The 14646-nt window shown below is 38.0% G+C and overlaps 1 protein-coding gene across 1 annotated transcript; it reads left to right on the forward strand.

Moving 5' to 3' along the window:
* The first annotated feature begins 8037 nt into the window (after nt 1-8037).
* LOC137748520 (phosphatidylinositol 4-phosphate 5-kinase 6-like) lies at nt 8038-13206 on the forward strand. The gene is made up of 8 exons (XM_068488685.1): nt 8038-9755; nt 10317-10484; nt 10744-10909; nt 11142-11258; nt 11381-11574; nt 12140-12282; nt 12375-12450; nt 12543-13206. The coding sequence occupies exons 1-8, from the start codon at nt 8614-8616 to the stop codon at nt 12829-12831; spliced, it is 2295 nt and encodes a 764-aa protein (XP_068344786.1). The 5' UTR covers nt 8038-8613; the 3' UTR covers nt 12832-13206.
* Nucleotides 13207-14646: the final 1440 nt, after the last annotated feature.

Genomic DNA, 14646 nt, shown 5'->3' on the forward strand with positions numbered 1-14646 from the left:
GTCTGTACGACAGGACTGGGTGTATAATAAGTACACTCAAGTGCTATGATCACGTGAAGACTGGGCGAATAATCGCGGGTCACCTACGAGTCGGAACCACCTAAAGTGGTCTGTACGACAAGACTGTGCACCTAACTTGGATCCAAGATGAGCGTGTGGCGCGGGAGGTGAACATCACATGAAGGACTGTGCCCAACTCTGGGCAGGAGCACTAACACGGGGGGTGCAGGTTATGAGCTCTCTATGCATCTCAAACCACTACTGAACATAAACATAAACCAAAACTTACCTGACACTTACCTGTGCATTCGCACCACCAACACACACACATATATATATATATATATATATATATATATGCAACTAATAATGCATAATTAAATGGGCAAACAATATGCATGGCATATAAACGTATAAACTCTTCATTTCACTTTCTGGGAAAAACGTAAGTATATAGGTATATACGAAAAACCAAAAGCCCACTCACTGGTATGTAGAAAGGTCGTAACCCCCTTGCCTCGAGTCACCGCGCTCGTCCTCGGGATAGGTCTCACCTATATGCAAAACAACTATAAATACATTAATTTAAAGCACATAACTAACATTACGAAATAACTTCTCATACAATGCTCAAATGGGGTGTATGAATACACCAACGTGATTTACTCAACCTCACAAACATCCCCATATTTTAAAAAAAAAATTTCGACGCCGCACGCGCCGGCCAAGGCACGGCTACACGCGCCGCCCACGCGCAAGCACGTGCTTGGCACACTGACGGCGTCAGTTAACGCCGTTAGAAATATTCTGTTAACTCTGACGGATTCCATTAACGCTGTTAGGAATATTCCATCCAAACTGACAGAATATTCCGTCATCTTTTCGGGCCAAACTCCGGCACCGTCGTCGGTGCCAGAAAACCGGGAAAATTTCAAAGCTTCGTATCTCACTCGTTTTTCAACCAAATTTCATAAAATTGGTACCAAAATGAAGCTTACAACAAGAGGAACAAATCCATACCACTTTCAAGCACCAAAACCAACGGAATCTCGCCGGGAAAACACCACCAACTCCGGCCAAACCTGCAACTCATGATCCCGACATCCAAAACCTTCAAACGAACCGCCCCGAGGCTCCTAAGGACCTCACCAAGCTTCCTACAAGCTTGAAATTCCCAAAAACACAAGAATTAACGTGTGCATGAACAGTGACCAAATCGGGGGATCCCGAGTTCGACATGAAAACGAAGGTATCCTTACCTGAAATGGGTATGGTTGAACTCCTAAGGACCTCACGAGCACAACTGTGTAATTTGTTTCCTCAATCTGTGAAGTTTTCAAGGGTTTTGGGTGTCCTCCGTACAAGAAAATAGGAATGGGAGAGAGAGAAAGACTCGGGACAGGGAAGAGAGAGAGGGGAAATGAGTGTGGTATATGTGTGGTCCAAAATCAGCCAAACAAAACCCAAAAACAACCACACAACGAAACAACCATACTAGGGGCAAAACCGTCATTTCACCCTACAGTACGAAAAGTCCGGGACGGGCTGTTATACCATTCATCCCACACCGCTACTCTATTTTGGTTTGGATGACATTTTTCAATAACCTTCTAATAGAGGATCAATTACAAGGACGGGGGTATTACTTTGGTACCAATATGCCAATTATGTTACTGTAACTCTGAACCTATTGATCACAAATTTTAGTTGTGAGTTTGCACAACGAGCTTGGCTTTGGTTTGCTGCTCAATTTGGATTGCTCTTCCGGTTACTGGCTTATTTTTGAAATTTTGGCTCTCTTTTATGTTGAAGCAGTTTCCTCCACAATTCCAAAATGTTTGGCTGGTTGCAGCTGCTAATGGCTATTTGGAAGACATGAAATAAAGTGAAGTTTGAAAGCAAGCCCCCTTCCTTTTTATGTATTTATCATTCTACTTTGGCTTGGATTAGGCAGTTTGGAGCCTTATCTCCTGGTCATGTTTGCAGAGTTTTGGATATGCAACTTTTTAGTCTCTCTTGGGATTTCAGTTGAGTCATGTAATTGTTAACCCTAAAAACTACCAAATCTACATGGCGCGCAGACCGAGTAATTAATAAGCTAACTACGTCATTCAATTGTATGCGGGGCATGCCAACTCATCGACCAAGCTCAGTCGAGGAGTAAAATGTGTTGATGTTGCGTTAAGCGCGCTGCTGACTTCTTGATCTTGCGATTGTGCCCGAGGAAGGAACACGCCTCGGCCTTTGAGTTTTAGAGCCTGAAGATAAGGCTGCTAGTTCTGCGAAGTTCAATATTAAATTCGGCTTTCAATGTGCCAAATGTAGTAACCTGTAACACCTCACTTCGCCGATATGGCTAATGAGATGACCTTTGCCAATAAGGATTCGAAAATCCTTCTCGACCGAGACTTGGATAAATAACCAGTCGGCCTCGATGCAGTGCTGTTTATCCAAACTGAGGGTGCTCCGGGAACGGCTAATTCTACGGCAACAGTGTTGTTTATCCAAACTGAAGATGTCACCGGTTGCCTTCACAATGTTGTTTATCCAAACTGAAGGTGTGTTGGCGGAAAAAGAAAATAAAAAATCTCAAGTTGTTTGAGAGGTTTGTGTAGGGCAATTTGTGTGTTGAATTGGAGGGGGTTCCCATTGCCACTGCCTTTGTATTTATAGGGACAAAGTATTTACTTGCCGACCCATGCAATTCCGGGCCAAAGCAGAACACTCATTTGATATAGCTATCATAGAAGCCTTTGTCATCATCTTGATATCTTGTAGTAGCTGGCAACTGCATTTTCCTTGTATTCATACTAGATACATAAGTCTCCTGATAAGACTCGTATTTAGAATTGTAGCCAACTTCAAACTCCTAGGCACCACGAGCCATATCTTATCACCTATCCACCAAATCATTTATGATTCTACATGCATGACTTGCATGGAAAATGGTCTCCTAATTCCCTACGTACATGCATGAATCCAATCATTTTATCTCCAAACCTACGTGCACTAATCCCATCCATGAATTCCAAGTCAATTTGAATTGTACCACCCACTTCTATATCAGAAATAGGACTTAGGTTTTGATAATAATTAGTCACGTAGGAGATTGCATGCACCTGGGGCTTGATAAGATGAGTATATTCGAATGTCCTTGCGCGATCCTTTGAAGACGGATCAGATCATCTTTTTCCAAAACAACCAACTGGATATATCAAATATTAGGTTTAAATATCCTAGTTAATATTAATAGATAATATTATCACAATATTATTTCTCAATAATAACTAAAAATCATTTCAACCACTTTATCATCCAACGGTTTAATATCTGCTCATTCAACGCCCTCAATTACTCGGGCCGATAGTCTAAAATCAGGTCCAAACAGTAATGCTCTTGCTATTGTCCCAATTCTTTGGCATCCTCCTCCATGTAATTGGGTTAATGTAAATATAAATGAGCTTGCTAAGGGTAACCCAGATCCTGCGTCTTATGGTGCGGTCTTTCGAGATTCTAGGTGTTATTTTCTCGGTGGTTTATCTTCGGGTTTGGGGCATCATATTTCTAGGGTAAATCTCAGTTTACCACCCTCAAGTTTCGTGGTTTTCAACATTTAGTACATGAAGTTGTTTTGGTCCCAGAGTCATACCTAAAGTGTTAATTTTGGGACAATATCATACATCTATTAAGTTTTCCGTTATAACTTCTATTAACTGATGATGTGGCACCCACGTGGACAGTTACTAGGAGCCACGTATCTATATGGGCCCATTTAATATAAAAAATAAAAAATAAAAAAAATAAAAAAAATAAAAAAAAAACCAACCCATCTTCTACCTCCCTCATCCCCGTCCCTTCCTTCTTTCCTCTGCAACCCCTACCCACCCTTTCTCCATTCTCTCCTCTGCAACCTGCACCACCCACCTCGCACCAAGATTTTGATTGGGGAATTGGTGGAAATAATGAGATACGCATACCAAGATTTTGGTTCTGATTTTGATTTGGATGGAGAGGTCAAGGATGCTTCTGATTTGATTGACAGGGATAGGGAGGAAGGTGATGATAATTTTAGGGGGTTAGGGTTAGGGTTCCGAAGCTTGACGGAAGGGAATGTGCTTGAGAGCCGTCACATAATTTCAGGTGAGCAGCTCAATTTTGAGCTCAATCGGCCTAAAAGTTTGCAAGTTTTGAACTGTTCCATTTAAATATGCATAGAACTGAAAATACCGTTAATGCTATGATTTTGATTTGGTAAGTGAGTGGTACCATTGGTGCAAGGTGGGTGGTGTGGGTTGCAGAGGAGATGAGGGAGGGTGGGTGGTGCGAGTTGCAGAGAAGAGAAGGGAGGGAGGGTGGGTGGTGCGGGTTGCAGAGAAGAGAAGGGAGGGAGGGTGGGTGGGGGTTGCAGAGGAAAGAAGGAATGGACGGGGTTGGGGGAGGTAAAAGATGGGTGCTCTTTTTTTTTTTTTTTTTTAAATTTTTAAATATTGAAGTGGGCCCATATTGACATGTGGTGCCTAGTAATTGTCCACGTGGGCGCCACGTCATCAGTTAACATAAGTTTTAATGGAAAACTTAACAGATATATGAGACTGTCCCAAAATTAACACTTTAGGTATGACTCTGGGACGAAAAAAACTTCATGTACTAAATGTTGAAAACCACGAAACTTGAGGATAGTAAACTGAGATTTACCCATATTTCTATCTATGCGGAGCTTTATGTTGTCATCCTTGTGGTGGAGTTGAATAAGAAGTGGAAACAAAACAAAAGAAAAATATGATGTGTAACTTAAATGAGAGTGTTGTTATTTCTACCCTTTTGTCTTATTTTCCCACTCACCTTAAATTATAAAATTTAGTGAAAATATGACTTTAGCCCTTTAAACTCAATTTTCTTTATATAAAACCCTACATAACTTTTTTACTCAAAGAAAACCCAATGATTAGGATCCACATAAGCAAATTCATTAACTTCATATTAATTCACACATTTTACATTTTTCACATGCCTAAAATACCCCTATTACATACTTGATGTAGACAATTAATTGTAAGGAAATAGTAAATGATTTTGCGACAAGAAAAAAAAAAGATATTAATGTTAAAAATTTATTGCATATTAATTTTTTAGAAAGGTATTGAATTTTCATAAAACTATTCGATTTAGTTTTTTCACCCTACTCTTGAATACTTTTGAATTTATCCCTTTTTTTATTAATATATTAGAACGTTGTATTTCATTATCTACGTGCACATTAATTTACCTACGAACAATTATACTATGGGTGTAATTCGATGTATATTAAGAAGAAATGTAGTTCGATGTATATTAAAAAGAAGAAATAATTTACCTATATTAGGAAAAAATGTAGTTCGATGTATGGTATTAAAAATAGTATGTTACACCATGTTTATACAACAATAAAACGTGCCTAACATATCTAACAATACATGAAAAAAAATTTACCTACAACTTAGAGAAATGTTATTTGGTTGGGTGTAGTATAAATTTTTTTAATAATTGGAAAAATTAAATATAGCTAGGTGTAGTGTAATTTTTTTTTATATAATTAGAACAAATTAATTTACCTACCTACTCTTTGAAATGTTCATTTCCAATGATGCAAAATGTTCATTACCTAACTACAAATTAATTTCCAATAATCTACCTATACAACAATTATACCATGGGTGTAATGTAACATCTTTCTTTACAATGATACAAAATATTGTATGTACCAACAACAAAACTTGCCTAACATAAGTACTTGTACATGGAAAATAATTTACCTATAACAAAAGAAATGCAGTTTGATGTATAAAATCAACAATATTATGTTCCACTCATGTTTATACAACAACAAAACGTGTCTAACATATATAACAATACATAGAAAATAATTTACCTACAAGTTAGAGGAATGTTATTTGATTCAAGATATATAATATAGGTGTAGTATTTTTTTTTTTTAAATAATTGGAACAAACTAATTTACCTACCAATTAATATGGATAAAATTGCTACAAAATATATCATGAAAAAAAAAAAAACTACTTTTCTAGTTTGACATAGATACGGTTAATGCAAACACTTTTTTTCATTTTATTTCACTTTTTCTACTACTTTTAATTTGGCATAAATTTAGGAATTTGGAAAAGGGGCCATAAAGTATGAGTGGCATGAGTGTAAATAAATTGTATTAATAGGTCAAAAGTGTTCCTATATGTTTGCAAATTTTAAATTTGGGCTTAAATTAGATCTTTAAAAATAGATGGATTTTTATCTAGAAATAATGAATTGTAAGGGCCAAAATCTAAAGCACCCTAAAATTTATTACCCAATTTACCCTCTTGCAAAATAACTTTCAAAGATTGACACAAAAATAATATAAAAAAACATTAAATGAAATTACAGAACAGAAAAAGAAAAACTAGAACGTTACAAAAGAATCTTGACTGCCACCCCTTTCAACAACCCAACTCACCAGCGGCAGCTTAATTCTCTTTCAGACTTTCACTGCTGGCCAACCCTCCCCCTCCTCCTCTTTCTCTTCTATCTTCTCAAAATAATGGTCCAATATTCAGATCGCATTCCATTTGGAAGTACTTTTAAAATGAGAAAATGTTTTTGAAACCAATCCTTAGTAAAAATGTAAGTAGATCCTGAAAAAGCACTTTAAGTTTTTCCTGCAAAAAGTACATATCTGGTGTCTCTTTAAAAAAGTACTTAAAGTGTTTTTGGAATCCAAAATCAATTTTATTAAAAACGTTTTTAATCATTTTAAAAAAACTTCCAAACAAACTATTAATCTTTTAAGTTGGTGAAATTATATTATGAGTAAAAAAAATAAGACACTGAAGTGGGTCGAGCAATACTTGAATTATTATTGAACATGCAAGGAGGAGAGAATAATTAATTGAGAGGGAATAAAAGGAACGTAAGAGATGGAATGGAAGATATGCATGCACATCGAATTATCGAATGTTGTTTTGGAATAGAATATAATATAATATTAGAGAATAACAGATTTGCTTTGCCTTTGCCTTTGTGTGATCCATCAACATCATCATGTACTAATCATCTAAATAAAGGACAAGTGTCACCTTTAAACCCACCAGGCATAATCTTTTCATTTGGGTTCATGAATTTATGGGTCAAGCTTTTGACCTCCCCCCTCTCTCTCTCTCGTCTCAAGTCTCTGAATGAGAAAGCAGCCAGCACGGTTGGGACCGTGAAACCCGTTATACGGTTTATTAATTCAAAGTCTGTTTTGAGAAATTTATATGACACGATTATATTGTTATTATAATATTTTATATAATTTACATATTATTATGTGAATAAAATATATTTATAATACCTTATCAGTAACATGATAGGTTGAGATAACAATATATCTGTATCATATTAGTTATTCTCCATAGATTAAGATTGAATAACCATAGATTAAGATTATTTAAGAATCATTTTCTAAATGAAAATTGTTAATTTCATTTCGTTTGTAATTAACTTACAAATTGAATTACCTTGGTTTTCAATGACAACGAGCTACACGTATAGATAAGTCACTCAGCTACAAATGCGATCACTCGAACATCCAAGAATAGGCACCAATGATTGTCTATCTACTAGGCGTCGTTAGATTGATTCCAACAACGTCCGATAGATAGGTGCTTAGGTAAACAAAACACAATGAAACCGTGAGACTTTAAAATCTAAACAAATTAGTTGTGGTAAAATGCAAGGTCAATTTATGGTTGGAATTGATAATTGATGTTTGGTCTTAAGGTAATCATGTGGGAAAAGAGATAATTGACATTAAACAGAAAGTTTGGTTTCTAGGATTGTGACAAAAAAATAATTACATGAAAAAGGAAGGGCACCATTGCAAAAGCAGCTGTAAACCAAATGGAGGTAAAAGCAAAAAAAGAAAAAAAAAGGTGGTAAATTTGAAATTAAAAAAAAAAAAACTAAAATTAGTAGGGGGTATTAGGGGTTAGTCCGATAGAGACACTAAAAATGGCAGACATTTTTCCACCAACATTGCTTACTTTCTTCGTCCAACTGTTTGGTCCGGTAGCGGTTCTCGGAGCCAAATCCGGAATCAAAAACCAGAGTGTTGAATTCTTTGTTCAAACTCAACCAAGCACGAAAAGAAAACGAGGAGAAAAAAGGAAAAAGAAAAAAACACCAGAAACAGAGAAAAAGCCAGTCGTTGGAACCAACCAAACCTTTTTGCTTTCCCATCAATCAAACAGTTTGATTTTTTTTTTTTCCTGGGTTTTTAATTTTTATTTTTCCAAATTCTGAACCACCCACTTCACAAAAACCCACAAAAAACAAAACCCAGATTTGTTTTTTGGTTTTTTTTAGTTTTGTTTTTTTGTTCTGTATTTTGATTTCCTCCATTGTTTACTCTTCTGGGTTTGTTCCAGAGATGGTTGCTTTCCCCTGCTTCTGAAGCACATACATTGTCCGTAGAGAGAGAGAGAGAGAGAGAGGGAGGAGAGAGAGAGGTTTTTGATCTGGGGATTGATGAGCCTAAGCCAAGAGGAATGTGAGGAAGGTGAAGAGAGAGGTAGCTAAGCAGAGGGAGGTTTCAGAGAGAGAATGAGCAAAGAGTTCAGATTCATTTTAAAGGCCTGGGAAGCAACTCTGCGCAAAACACATACTGGTGGAAAGAAAAGGGCCAACCCTTTATTCACAACAATGTCCGTAGCCCCTGCAGATCATGAGCCTGGTGAATTCTATCAGGGCGAGAAGGTCCTCGCCAATGGTGACTTCTACACCGGCCAGTGGGTCGATAACTACGCGCACGGCCAAGGGAAGTACCTGTGGACCGATGGGTGTATGTACCTTGGCGAATGGCAGAAGGGAAGGACGTCGGGTAAAGGAAAATTTAGTTGGCCTTCTGGTGCCACTTATGAAGGGGAATTCAAGAACGGATATATGGATGGCAAAGGAACTTACATGGGTCCTTGTGGAGATACCTATAGAGGTTCATGGGCTATGAATTTGAAATATGGTCAGGGGACTAAGAGCTTTGTCAATGGGGATTATTACGAGGGTGAATGGCGCCGCGGGTTGCAGGACGGGCAGGGGCGGTATCAATGGAAAAATGGGAGCCATTATATTGGCCAATGGAAGCATGGAATGATTCATGGGAATGGGACCATGATTTGGAGCAATGGGAATCGGTATGACGGGTCTTGGGAAGAAGGTTTGCCTAAAGGAAATGGCACGTTTCGGTGGGCTGATGGGAGCTTCTATGTGGGAGTTTGGAGTAAGGATTCGAAAGAGCAGAATGGGACTTACTACCCAGCAGGGTCCTCGGGTGGTAATGTGGATTGGGATCCTCAGGAGGTGTTTGCAGTTGACTTGAATGATTGCAAGGTGTGCCCGCAGGAAACTATTCCGATATACCCTTCGCAGAAGACGATGAGTTGGCCTGGATTTGAAGGGGAGTTCTTGAACAAGCAGCCTATTTATAAAAACGGGAACGAAGGGAATGTGAGGCCTAGGAGACCTTCCGATGGGAGGGTGAGTAATTATAGTAGGTCATCTAATGTAGATTGCATGTTTGATCGAGTTGATAGGAGCTCAAGAGATGGAAGTGCAGGATTTGAGTTGGAAGGTTCGGTTGCGAAAGGGATTAGACATTTCAAAGTTCAGCCAATGAAGAAACAGGGGGTGACAATAGCTAAAGGGCATAAGAACTATGAGCTTATGCTTAATCTGCAGTTGGGAATCAGGTATACATGATTTCTTGTTGTTTTCTGTTCCTCATTCGCACCTGGTTTTGTTTCGTCGTTTTCTTTTTGCTTTTTGCCTGTCTTGGTACGCTTTATGTTTCTTCCTGTGCTTTTGATTCTTAATCTTTTCTCCTGCAATTAATGAGATAAAATGAGTTGCCGGAGAAGCCTGTGCCGTAAATTCAAGTACATTGGAATCAATGCATGAATGACAGAATATTTCTTTATATCGTTCCGAATTAGATGCATCAGATGTGTTTTTGAATCATTTGGTTGTTTCGCATCAATCATTATTCTACGGAAACATTCATTCTTCCCCATGCAGGTTCATGTTTCATGACATGTGCTTCGCTTTACTGTTCTACAAGGATCTTGGAGCATTTCTCCGAAAGTGGGGAAACTAGTTTATTTCACGAACTGCTTAAATCATTTAGTATACTTATAATATTGTGAGACCAGAGTGGCAGAAAAGAAAAACAGTAGTTATTTATACTTTTACTCTTGAAACTTGAATTTTTCATAGAAATCTTCCTTCCATGTGACTGATTTCTTATAGCACAGGCATTCTGTTGGAAGGCCTGCTCCAACTACATCTCTTGACCTGAAGAGTTCAGCATTCGATCCCAAGGAGAAAGTATGGACAAAATTTCCCCCAGAAGGATCCAAGTATACTCCACCCCACCAGTCATGTGACTTCAAATGGAAGGATTACTGTCCTGTGGTTTTCCGGTAAGACCTACAAAAGTTTCTTTTGGTTAGTTGTGTGGTAAAGCAATTGTTGGATTTTGTTTCGTACAATAAGGAACAGCTGTCTTTGGAAGAGTTTGATATTTAACTCATAGTCTCCTATACCTGTTAGAATCAGTCACTGAATATGCCTCACTCTTCTTGTATGATACAGACATTTCCTTATTTTACATTCAAAACTCTTGGTTCCTTTGTGGTGGAAACATACATGGGTAACTGAATTGTTCTGTATATCTCTCAGGACTCTCAGGAAATTGTTCAAGGTAGATCCAGCAGATTACATGATATCAATATGTGGAAATGACGCTCTTCGAGAGCTCTCATCCCCTGGAAAGAGCGGAAGCTTCTTTTATTTGACAAATGATGACCGGTACATGATAAAGACAATGAAGAAGGCAGAAGTAAAGGTAAGTTTTATCTTCGTTGCTTTTCCCCTTTCCTCCTTGCTTCCTGCTCCGTTTGGATGTTGATATGTAGTCTCACTGCTCTCCTCAGATTACATTGAGTCCATTATGTTGCGAGCGCTACTATTTTTAATAATCATGACATCTGTCCATATTAATACTGTGACTGAATTCTGATTTAATCCGTTTATTCTCTGCACTAAATAATGTGCTGATCTCAACTTGGCCATCACAGGTGCTTCTAAGAATGCTTCGAGCTTACTATAATCATGTTAGATCCTTTGAGAATACTCTGGTCACCAAATTTTACGGCCTTCATTGTGTAAAGTTAACGGGGACTGCCCAAAAGAAGGTAATGTTGTTGGCCATTGAACCTTTAATTGCTTTCTGAACTTCTGAAATAATGAACTTTATACTTGGCCAAAAAAAAAAAGGAAAAAAAAAAAAAGAACTTTATAAATTTCCATTTTCCAGGTGAGATTTGTCATTATGGGGAATCTATTTTGCTCCGAGTTCGCAATTCACAGGCGGTTTGATTTAAAAGGCTCTTCCCATGGCCGCACAACTGATAAACCTGAGTCGGAAATTGATGCTACAACAACTCTTAAAGATCTCGATCTTAATTATATATTTAGGTTGCAGAAGGTTTGGTTTCAAGAGTTCTGCAGGTATATTTTTATCTCCGTCTGTTTGTCTGTCACTGTTTTAGTTTAGGATATCAAAGATTATGAGAACGCTCCCTTTCCTTCACAATCTTGTGTTATGTTTTGTAAGAATAGCTAGGGAGAGCGGCCATCATTAGTCATCAGACTGATGTAATATAACTCTGATGTCAATTTTCTCTTAGTGACTGCTTAACGGGAGGAACTTGATGAGAGAAAAATAGTTCGTCGGTCAACAAATGTGGATTATACTTACCTATGCTATCACCTACAATCATGGAAATTGAATATTAGTTCCTTGGTGGAGCTGCTAAAGCTGGAACTTTAGAACTCTTCTGCAGTTTCGGTTATTATCAAAACTCAAAAGTAACTAATGCCTGATTTTAGGAATAAGAAATGGTTGGTTGAGTTGGTGGAGCGTATGATTTTCGGAAAAAAGAAATGGATTACACTTGAGTGTTATGTGCATATATGAGAATGTTTCGGTACATTAGAAGTTATATATGGAATATTTTAGCAGTAGTGTATTACTTTAGTTTCTCTTTGTGAGTTGAAGTATACCTCAATGCAGGCAAGTGGACAGAGATTGCGACTTTCTTGAACAGGAAAGAATAATGGACTACAGTCTCTTGGTTGGTCTTCACTTCCGAGAAGCTTCATGCACAGAAAAACCCAAAACTCCAGACCGAACCTCTGGCGCTCGTACTCCAACTGGTTATTTCTAGACCTTTCTTAAATTATTCATACATCTCATAAATTCAAGGGAAAGCCTTTTTGAACGTATGAATTATGTTCCGACCTTGCAGGAAATAGCGACCCTGACAATGGTACCCCACGCCTTTCTAAAGTTGACATGGATCGGCTTCTTTCTGACCCAAACAGGTAGAAATGAATCCATTAATATTGTGCCAAAATAATAATCTTTCAAAGAGCTCCCCGGTAATTATCATTACTTGATTTCGGGATTGTTTCAGGTGGTCTTCTATTAGGTTAGGTATTAATATGCCAGCATGGGCTGAAAGGACAGTGAGAAGAAATGATTGTGAGCCTCAGTTGGTTGGAGACCCAACCGGAGAGTTGTACGATGTCATTTTGTTTTTCGGTATAATTGACATACTACAGGACTATGATATCAGCAAAAAGCTCGAGCATGCATACAAATCATTCCAATATGACCCGACCTCAATCTCTGCTGTTGATCCGAAGCAATACTCAAGACGCTTTCGTGCTTTCATCTTCAGAGTTTTTGTAGAAGGCACATGATGGTGTAGTTTGACCCCTAAATTTTAACTCGAAGCTTGGCAGTCATCCCTGTATAGTCATCGGTCTGTAGCGGAAATGACAATGCTTTGAAAACTAGCAGAAGCATCGGTTACATGGTCATTTGAGTTTGAAAAGTGGCTGCCATGGGGAGCACGCTTCGGCATATTGTTACTGCATTATTCCCCAGTGTCATAATCTCTTTTAATTTATAGTCACAGATATATGATATGTTCTGGTTAGGGATTAAAGTTGTAAACCAGAGTTACTAGAAGCCTTTTGGAATTGTAAATGATAAAGTAAACCAAAAGGGGTGTGGAATTACAGTGGACATGACGCGATTCGTTCTGTATAAAAATTTGTTGCTCTTCCCAGGTGAGGTTGTCTCTGGGATTTCGACTTTGAATGACAAACGTACAGGAGATGATGGATAGTTGATGATGCCTTTACAATTCGATGAACTATTTTTGTATTTTGTTTTTTCTGCCTTTAAATTATTTTGGGATGTGATCCGTCGTAGCAAGAACAGATCATGATCTTCATCTATAGTCCTGCAGGTCCAAGATTCACTAGCATGTCAGTGCAAACCAATAAGGAAGAAAAACTATATTCGATAATTTTTTCAAAGTCTCGAGGGTAAAGTTGCAAGTTCATTGCAAACCGTTTGCAGGTGGCTTGATTCAAAAGTCTCTTCCTTGACTGTACAACCAATAAGCCTGAGTAAGAAATTGATGCAACAACTCTTTCAACAGTTTCACATTGTGCAGCATCTCTATACCATATCTCGTAAAGACGAGGCTGAAGGCGAGGAATTTGACGAGAAAATATATTCATTTGTCAAAATTGATTACATGTGTGAAAACTTTGATCTTTGATTATGCAAAATCGAGCAAGCGCTCTGTCTTTACGAAGCCGCTAGAGCACATTCTGCAGAACTTAGCAGCTTCTGCTATTGAAACTCTAAGCAACTAGAGCTGGATTTTAAGAACGAGGAATCTTTGTCTTCAAGTTACTCATCCTTGTCATAAGTTCAATGTGACGCATTGTTCCGAATATTCATCTTTTGAGAAATCCTGGTAAAACCTGTGCTACATTAATCAGTTTCTTTGATTTCTTAATACATTCTTTCAGATGGGCTGAAAAGACGACGAGAAGAAGTGGGTGCGAAGTTGAGTTGTTGGCATGCTACAGAGTACAGATGAATGATTTCAGCAGAAAACTTGAGCATTCGTGGAAAGTATTCGAATATGATCCATCTTCAACTATGTTGTTTGACGAAACCAATACTTGCGAAGCTTTCGTACTTTGATGCTCGAAGTTTTTCGTTTGAGGTGGAAATGACAATGCTTACTAGCAGGAAGCCTTTCTGGTCATTATTTTCTTCCTATTTCTTTCATGTTGTATAAAATTTGTGCTCTCTTTGGTGCTGACCGTGGTGTCTCTGTGGGTGGAAGCACAACGTCTCTAGCCTCATGGTAATGCAAGGTACATTGGTAGTAAGGTAGAGAGGCCAAAGATACTATAAATTGCAATACAAGGCGGTATATTTCCTTCACTTGTGGCTAGACCTAGCCAAGCACGTGGAAGAAATTGGACCAATTATATAACTTGACATAAAGCTTAATATATTATCGATACGAAGAAATTGTTGTGTATGATCGTTCGTGTCATGTTACTTGACTACTTGTATTATGCACTTACCCATTTTGATGGAACCAAATGTAGAGATCTCTCTTATGTGAGTCTTGGACGAACATATGACATGACAATATATACTCATGCCGAAAAATTTCTCCCCAATAATGGACAAGAGTAAGA

The sequence above is a fragment of the Pyrus communis genome, chromosome 10 (assembly GCF_963583255.1).
Source record: "Pyrus communis chromosome 10, drPyrComm1.1, whole genome shotgun sequence".
NCBI lineage: Eukaryota > Viridiplantae > Streptophyta > Magnoliopsida > Rosales > Rosaceae > Pyrus > Pyrus communis.

What these genes read in the sequence shown, in the direction of transcription:
- LOC137748520 (XM_068488685.1), top strand. Translation starts at nt 8,614, where the DNA reads ATGAGCAAAGAGTTCAGATTCATTTTAAAGGCCTGGGAAGCAACTCTG. An exon ending in TGGCGCTCGTACTCCAACTG is followed by an intron (nt 12,283 to 12,374) that starts GTTATTTCTAGA and finishes CCGACCTTGCAG; the next exon opens with GAAATAGCGACCCTGACAAT. An exon ending in CTTCTTTCTGACCCAAACAG is followed by an intron (nt 12,451 to 12,542) that starts GTAGAAATGAAT and finishes GGATTGTTTCAG; the next exon opens with GTGGTCTTCTATTAGGTTAG.